Raw genomic sequence first — 9,206 nt, forward strand, 5'->3', positions numbered from 1 at the left:
GTTTAAAAATGAAGTGTGTTATATCGATCTTATATTTCATAAAATTCATAGAAACAAACTGATATTCTCCAAACTTAATATTGAAATATCTCAAGAACGGGCGCAGTTAGTCCCCAAGTGCTTTATGTTTTAAATTACATGCTGCTAAAACTATATTGTATCATTGGAATTTGATTATTCTCAAAAATGTAAAACAGTGAGAAAAAACATTGAAACTTAACTTTCAGGCAAAAATGTCTCATACATTTCTTCATCCAGAACTTTTCATCAACAGTTTTGAAATAATGCCAAGTTTCGAAACAAATCAATTAGAGGGGAAAATTTATTGCGTTTTTGATTTAATGTATAATTTAATGTTTTTTCTCAAATTTTCTCAACCTAAATTCAAGATAACTTTAAATCGGATGCATTCAATCAGTTACATATTTTGAACTTTTCAATTCGAAGTAGCCATATAAATTGCTCTTAATCATTAAAGTACAAATATTTTGAAAAATGTTGAAATTTAATGTTTTATTTATTTTGAAAATTTTTTTTTCAGCAGAATAAAGTAATTTTATCCTAGAGTGCAATGTCTCAATAGTAAAAAAATGTAAATATTTAGTACAGATTTGACAACATCTCACGGAAAGTTCCCTTGAAATGGATAAAAATTACTTTAATAAATGAACTGGATAAAGCTGGTTTTCACAAACATAATAGCATATTTTTGCAACTCAGAAAGTACAGAAAGCTTTTAAAAATTGGAGAATAAACAGTTGACCAATTTTTCTAGTTTGACATTATTGTTCGGCTTTGAGAACAAAATCAACAACAACTAAGACAAATTTGGCCATCGGTTTCCGCCGCAGGGTTTGAACTTCGAAATCATTTACCAGTGAGACAGAAATATAAAGCAACGATGAGGGTGTTGTCCCATTATCAGCGTTGTCTTGGTTCGCTTTCGAACAATACTAATGTTTTACTGAGCAATGTTGCCGTGAAGATGCTTTGATTTGTTGTGGTTTTTAATAAATTTTAAAAACAATTTTTCTCGCAAAGTATTGCTTGAAAACGTAGAATTAAAAATGCCTCATGTATTTTAAGTCATGCTTCATCAATTTAAATCAAAAACAAGGTGGGGCTTCAGTACCCTATTACTTCGATACCGTGATCCCATGTAGACGCATGGTCTCTGAATACACGCGTAATGTTGTTGAATATGGAAAAGTTTTTGTTACAAATACTCATTTTGCTATTTTGCAATATTCAAATAAATTTCGGGTAACTCAATAGTCTCTCTGCTTAGGTTTAAGGAGATTTTAAATGACCGCTGCTAGTAACATCAAAAATTATTTATGTTAAACAAATGTTTTCCGGTGGAGGATCTCAGTTTCAATTTTGTCAATACAGTCATACCTCGATATAAAGCAACCTCGATATAACGTAACTTTTACCTCGATATAACGTAGCTTTAAAATGTATTGAAATTGAGAATAAATGATACAGCAACTGTTTTCGAGCTATAAATTGCTTCAAAAAAATGTTTGTAGTTAGTTTTGAAACCAATGAAACCAATGCGAAAATTGTCCAAAATGGGCATAAGGAAGGTTTAAAAATACTAATAGATGATGGGAAACAGGTTTTGACGCATCCTTTAGTAACAATTCACAGTCTTGAATCAATAGAAAAAATTTTTTTTTCCGCTTGTTGAAATTTTCTCTAAATGGACATAAGAAAGGTTTAAAAATACTGACAGATGATGGGAAATAGGTTTTCGCGCATCTGTGAGTAACCACCAACAGTCTTGCATCAATTAAAAAATTTTTTTTTGCTTGTTGAAAATTGTCCTTAATGGGCATAAGAATGGTTTAAAAATACTGATAGGTGATGGGAAATAGGTTTTCACGCATCTTTGAGCGACCTTTTGTATCAACTGAAAAAAAAAATTTTTTTTGCATCTGAAAATATTTCTAAATAGGCATAAGAAAGGTTTAAAAATACTAATAGGTTATGGAAAATAGGTTTTCGCGCATCTTTGAGTAACCATTAACAATCTTGCATAAATAAAATAAATTATTTTTTTTTGCTTCGATATAACGTAACTCGATATAACATAACGAAAATGAAAATAAAGTTGCCTTATATCGAGGTATGACTGTACTTTCAAATGAAAATTTAGAGATTTTTTTAGAAGCTATCCCTTGAAAACTATATTGACAACTTGTCTCTGGTTGTTGTTGTTTTTTTTTTTTCAATATGTATATTGATTTGAAAATAAAAATTAAACTTCAGACATTTTTAAATGTTGATCTAGATGAATTTTCTAAATGATGTATAAAGTAGCTTATTTTACTAAGGCTTACACACCCACAAAATTTTATTGGTTTTATTTCTTTTATTACTTTTATCTCTTGTATCAATCACAAACATGAAAAAATTGCGTGAAAAGCAATGCAAAGGCATGGTGGGGCAAAGCCTCCCTTAGCCTCTACGTAGCTGCAGCTATGGGTGGTATTGTGCCTATTCACAATATTGTATTTACGAGATATATAGAACCAAAGATTGAATTAAATGCTGTGGCATTTGGTGAAAATAAGATGAACACCTGGCGTTGTAAAAAATCCCAGTGTGCTGAGCCTCTTTTACGTATTGACAGAAAAAGCGTCGTAATAGACTATCAGTCATCGGTTACTCAGTTTGTTTAAATAAATTCGCATAGAAGTGATAGAAGGTATAATAAGTAACATTTTAATGAATCCAAAATCTGTCTATTGTAAATTTGTATTAATTTATTCAACGTGTATGATCCAGTTATTCACACCCAGAATCCGATGACGTAGCGATAAACCAACACGGTTCAGCCACCTGCGAAAGTTACCGCCGCAACAATGAGTAACCATGGATGCCGTCGCAGCGTTATCGTCGCTGTGCAGAATATGCTCGTGCGAGCGCGGAGAGAGTCTCCGTCCGAGCGAAGTGAGAAATCAATCCAGCGAGGAAGGATTTTCTCCGCGCAGCCAGCGGCGTCTTGTCGCGATCAATCGGCCTGCTGTGCATCAGCCATTAGCGGTGATAACGATTGTATAAAAACATTGACCAAGTCCCAGTGGCCGGTCAGTGTAGGCGCGAATCTTCAGCCGGTCTGATCGGGTTCGACATTACTGAAATACAAGATCGGTTGCTCAATTGGTGCGTAGAAATCCGTACGCGTGCAATGGTCATTCTTCCACTGGTAGTAGCTCTGGAATAGCCAACGGCTGTGGTGTTTGATTGGATCACGAAAAGAATTAAAATTCATATTTGGTTAACGGATGTGCATTCAATGAGAAGAATCAATGAAAATGCAACGATATATGTAAGTTTGATAGTAACAAAAGTGACTTGAGTGATATTTACTGAAAATTTTGTTTTCTCATGTGTGCTACAGTGTTTTGTTTGCTGCGGTTTTCCTGGACTTTGTGGTTCCAATCCTCACGATAAACTATACATGCACTGTGAACCCAGAAGGATTCTGCATTTTTCAAGGAGTACGAATCAACAGCGCAGATGAAGCGAGTGATGTTCAGCTGATAGCGCCGGATTATGAGTTAACGCGGATAAAGTTTCGAGAATCGGTCATGTTCGTATTGCCGGACAATATCTACAGTACGTTTCCAAAACTGCAGGAACTCCGCGTTTGGTGGCAAAACTTGCACAGTATTTATATTCCTCCGAATTTGCTGCACCTGGATGCCGAGAGAAATCGTATTAATACAATTAGTTTTGACACGAACTCCGTTCCTATGCTGCGGAAACTGGAGTTGGCTCATAACAGACTAAAAGCCATAGAAAATATCTCTTTTTTTGAAAATCTCGAAATTTTGGATCTCTCCCATAATGATCTGCGTTCAATCGATCTTTGCTTGTTCCAGCGCATGAAAAATATTCGTATTTTGGACTTGTCGGCTAACAACATGGCAATCGTGAAAAACTCCATGCAGGCAAAACTTGAGTCTTTGACAAATTTATACCTGAATGATAATCGTCTATCGTACTTAGATATCAACGTGTTAAAGCAATTCCCAAATCTGGAAACGCTGCACCTTTTCAACAACGGGTTGATGTACATGGAATTTGAGAATATGCGTACCATGTTCCCGCGAATCAACATCGTGCACATTTACGGTAACGACTGGAATTGCGAAAATCTGGCCGAAATGATTATCTTCTTCAAAAAAATTAACATCAAAGAGTACAAACTGTTCAACTCTCTCAAATGCAAGGAGAGGGCATTGGACGGCATTTGTTGTTCCGAGGGTAAAGCTTTGACTATTCTGAAGAAGTCGAACCTGTACTTTTCCAGCTACGTGAACGAATTGAATCTGCATTCGCAGCACATCATGCAAGAGATGAAACAGTCCAAACGAGAGATTCAGAAATTGATTGAAACGGAAAATATGACCCAGGCGTCGCTACGGGCATTCAGCGATGATATGAGTGCCATCCGCAGCCGCATTGAAAACATATCCATGCTGGCAGCGGACAATTCTACGCCCGCAGTGCGCCAGCGGAAACATGAGAAGGTAGACAAATTAGTTCAAGAGATTTATAAAATCAAACAAGACTATCAAAGCTTAAGTCGCGAGAATCAACAGTTTCGGCAGCAAATTGAAAGTTATGAAAAAATGAAATTAGAAATGGATTCAATACGAGTATACTCTGAAGAGATGAAAGTCATCATTCAGCAGCTGAAGGAGGAAAACAGCAACCTGAAGGGGGATCTGTACCAGCTTCTTCAAGAATTCCACGAAATCAAAGCGAACCGAACCCAGAACGTGGTGTGACAATTGGAGTCTATTGGGATAATTGATGTGTTCGGTAAAACCGTAGATACAGTAGACCAACATGTTACAAAGTAATGTTTGATTACTGACTCATTGATTGGGTACTATCAAATAGTAGAAAAAGTAGTTCATTATATTTGCTGGACAAAAAATGTTGGTCGAAAGTAGAATTAGTGTTTAGTAAAGTCGATCTTCGCTAACTGCTAGGATTTTTTTTCGTACTGAAAGAAGCTATTGTCTGTGACGATATGCTTGATTGCTCTCGCGTAAAATTACTGCGGTCGGGAATTCCAACCGCGATTTTAGATAATATTGCATCAACAGACAGCTCAATAGGTGCAGATAGCGATAGGGGAACGTGTCGTCTGATACCTTTATGATTAGGACTGCCTGTTGGAAAGCAACGCAATTATTCAGCCCACGTTAGAATTGATGCCGGTGCATCTTAGTTGAAAGTCTGGTAGTTTTCGTTGCGCGCTAGTATGTAGAAACTATAAGTTATTCATATCATTGCATCAGCTAGATGAAAGTCCAAAGATTTCACAAGTGTTCTATTTATTTAATGTATGGAAATTATATCTCATGTTTTGAAACAACGATCGAAACTCTTTTAGTTATCACATCACCTGTCAGCTAATGCTGGTTTTTTGCGTAAATATGCCGGAGTACGTTATACATTTGCACGTGTTCATCGTCTGATCAGCGATAACAGCATAATGAATTGGCAAAATGAGCATCATTCTTCACAATGTTTTGTAAATAGTACCTTAACGTCATGCATAGTGCCAGTATGACGAGACGATGGTTTACAATAGAGAGCGCTCATTCATGTTTCAGGAGCTTGGGGTAAATAATCCGAATTATCGTTGGTCAAATATTATAAATTTATATAAATATAAATATTTAAATTAAAATTTAAATTTAAATTTAAATTTAAATTTATATCTATATTTATATTTATATTTATATTTATATTTATATTTATATTTATATTTATATTTATATTTATATTTATATTTATATTTATATTTATATTTATATTTATATTTATATTTATATTTATATTTATATTTATATTTATATTTATATTTATATTTATATTTATATTTATATTTATATTTATATTTATATTTATATTTATATTTATATTTATATTTATATTTATATTTATATTTATATTTATATTTATATTTATATTTATATTTATATTTATATTTATATTTATATTTATATTTATATTTATATTTATATTTATATTTATATTTATATTTATATTTATATTTATATTTATATTTATATTTATATTTATATTTATATTTATATTTATATTTATATTTATATTTATATTTATATTTATATTTATATTTATATTTATATTTATATTTATATTTATATTTATATTTATATTTATATTTATATTTATATTTATATTTATATTTATATTTATATTTATATTTATATTTATATTTATATTTATATTTATATTTATATTTATATTTATATTTATATTTATATTTATATTTATATTTATATTTATATTTATATTTATATTTATATTTATATTTATATTTATATTTATATTTATATTTATATTTATATTTATATTTATATTTATATTTATATTTATATTTATATTTATATTTATATTTATATTTATATTTATATTTATATTTATATTTATATTTATATTTATATTTATATTTATATTTATATTTATATTTATATTTATATTTATATTTATATTTATATTTATATTTATATTTATATTTATATTTATATTTATATTTATATTTATATTTATATTTATATTTATATTTATATTTATATTTATATTTATATTTATATTTATATTTATATTTATATTTATATTTATATTTATATTTATATTTATATTTATATTTATATTTATATTTATATTTATATTTATATTTATATTTATATTTATATTTATATTTATATTTATATTTATATTTATATTTATATTTATATTTATATTTATATTTATATTTATATTTATATTTATATTTATATTTATATTTATATTTATATTTATATTTATATTTATATTTATATTTATATTTATATTTATATTTATATTTATATTTATATTTATATTTATATTTATATTTATATTTATATTTATATTTATATTTATATTTATATTTATATTTATATTTATATTTATATTTATATTTATATTTATATTTATATTTATATTTATATTTATATTTATATTTATATTTATATTTATATTTATATTTATATTTATATTTATATTTATATTTATATTTATATTTATATTTATATTTATATTTATATTTATATTTATATTTATATTTATATTTATATTTATATTTATATTTATATTTATATTTATATTTATATTTATATTTATATTTATATTTATATTTATATTTATATTTATATTTATATTTATATTTATATTTATATTTATATTTATATTTATATTTATATTTATATTTATATTTATATTTATATTTATATTTATATTTATATTTATATTTATATTTATATTTATATTTATATTTATATTTATATTTATATTTATATTTATATTTATATTTATATTTATATTTATATTTATATTTATATTTATATTTATATTTATATTTATATTTATATTTATATTTATATTTATATTTATATTTATATTTATATTTATATTTATATTTATATTTATATTTATATTTATATTTATATTTATATTTATATTTATATTTATATTTATATTTATATTTATATTTATATTTATATTTATATTTATATTTATATTTATATTTATATTTATATTTATATTTATATTTATATTTATATTTATATTTATATTTATATTTATATTTATATTTATATTTATATTTATATTTATATTTATATTTATATTTATATTTATATTTATATTTATATTTATATTTATATTTATATTTATATTTATATTTATATTTATATATATATTTATATTTATATTTATATTTATATTTATATTTATATTTATATTTATATTTATATTTATATTTATATTTATATTTATATTTATATTTATATTTATATTTATATTTATATTTATATATATATTTATATTTATATTTATATTTATATTTATATTTATATTTATATTTATATTTATATTTATATTTATATTTATATTTATATTTATATTTATATTTATATTTATATTTATATTTATATTTATATTTATATTTATATTTATATTTATATTTATATTTATATTTATATTTATATTTATATTTATATTTATATTTATATTTATATTTATATTTATATTTATATTTATATTTATATTTATATTTATATTTATATTTATATTTATATTTATATTTATTTTTATATTTATATTTATATTTATATTTATATTTATATTTATATTTATATTTATATTTATATTTATATTTATATTTATATTTATATTTATATTTATATTTATATTTATATTTATATTTATATTTATATTTATATTTATATTTATATTTATATTTATATTTATATTTATATTTATATTTATTTTTATATTTATATTTATATTTATATTTATATTTATATATATATTTATATTTATATTTATATTTATATTTATATTTATATTTATATTTATATTTATATTTATATTTATATTTATATTTATATTTATATTTATATTTATATTTATATTTATATTTATATTTATATTTATATTTATATTTATATTTATATTTATATTTATATTCATATTTATATTTATATTTATATTTATATTTATATTTATATTTATATTTATATTTATATTTATATTAATATTTATATTTATATTTATATTTATATTTATATTTATATTTATATTTATATTTATATTTATATTTATATTTATATTTATATTTATATTTATATTTATATTTATATTTATATTTATATTTATATTTATATTTATATTTATATTTATATTTATATTTATATTTATATTTATATTTATATTTATATTTATATTTATATTTATATATATATATATATATATATATATATATATATATATATATATATATATATATATATATATATATATATATATATATATATATACATATATATATATATATATATATATATATATATATATATATATATATATATATATATATATATATATATTTATATTTATATTTATATTTATATTTATATTTATATTTATATTTATATATGTATTTGTATTTGTATTTGTATTTGTATTTGTATTTGCATTTGCATTTGTATTTGTATTTGTATTTGTATTTGTATTTGTATTTGTATTTGTATTTGTATTTGTATTTGTATTTGTTTTTGTATTTGTATTTGTATTTGTATTTGTATTTGTATTTGTATTTGTATTTGTATTTGTATTTGTATTTGTAT

At 22.6% G+C, this 9,206-nt stretch overlaps 1 protein-coding gene across 1 annotated transcript; it reads left to right on the top strand.

The window, feature by feature from the left end:
• The first annotated feature begins 3,075 nt into the window (after positions 1–3,075).
• LOC129723191 (uncharacterized) lies at positions 3,076–5,374 on the top strand. Its single transcript, XM_055677237.1, has 2 exons — positions 3,076–3,337; positions 3,410–5,374. Exons 1-2 carry the CDS (start codon positions 3,318–3,320, stop codon positions 4,803–4,805), a joined length of 1,416 nt encoding a protein of 471 aa, XP_055533212.1. The 5' UTR covers positions 3,076–3,317; the 3' UTR covers positions 4,806–5,374.
• Positions 5,375–9,206: the final 3,832 nt, after the last annotated feature.

Source organism: Wyeomyia smithii, chromosome 2, assembly GCF_029784165.1.
Source record: "Wyeomyia smithii strain HCP4-BCI-WySm-NY-G18 chromosome 2, ASM2978416v1, whole genome shotgun sequence".
In the NCBI taxonomy this organism is placed as follows: domain Eukaryota; kingdom Metazoa; phylum Arthropoda; class Insecta; order Diptera; family Culicidae; genus Wyeomyia; species Wyeomyia smithii.

Excerpts from the sequence above, each read along its gene's own strand:
- LOC129723191 (XM_055677237.1), top strand. The coding sequence starts at position 3,318 with ATGAAAATGCAACGATATAT. Across the intron at positions 3,338-3,409 it reads ATGAAAATGCAACGATATAT|TGTTTTGTTTGCTGCGGTTT; the intron begins GTAAGTTTGATA and ends TGTGTGCTACAG.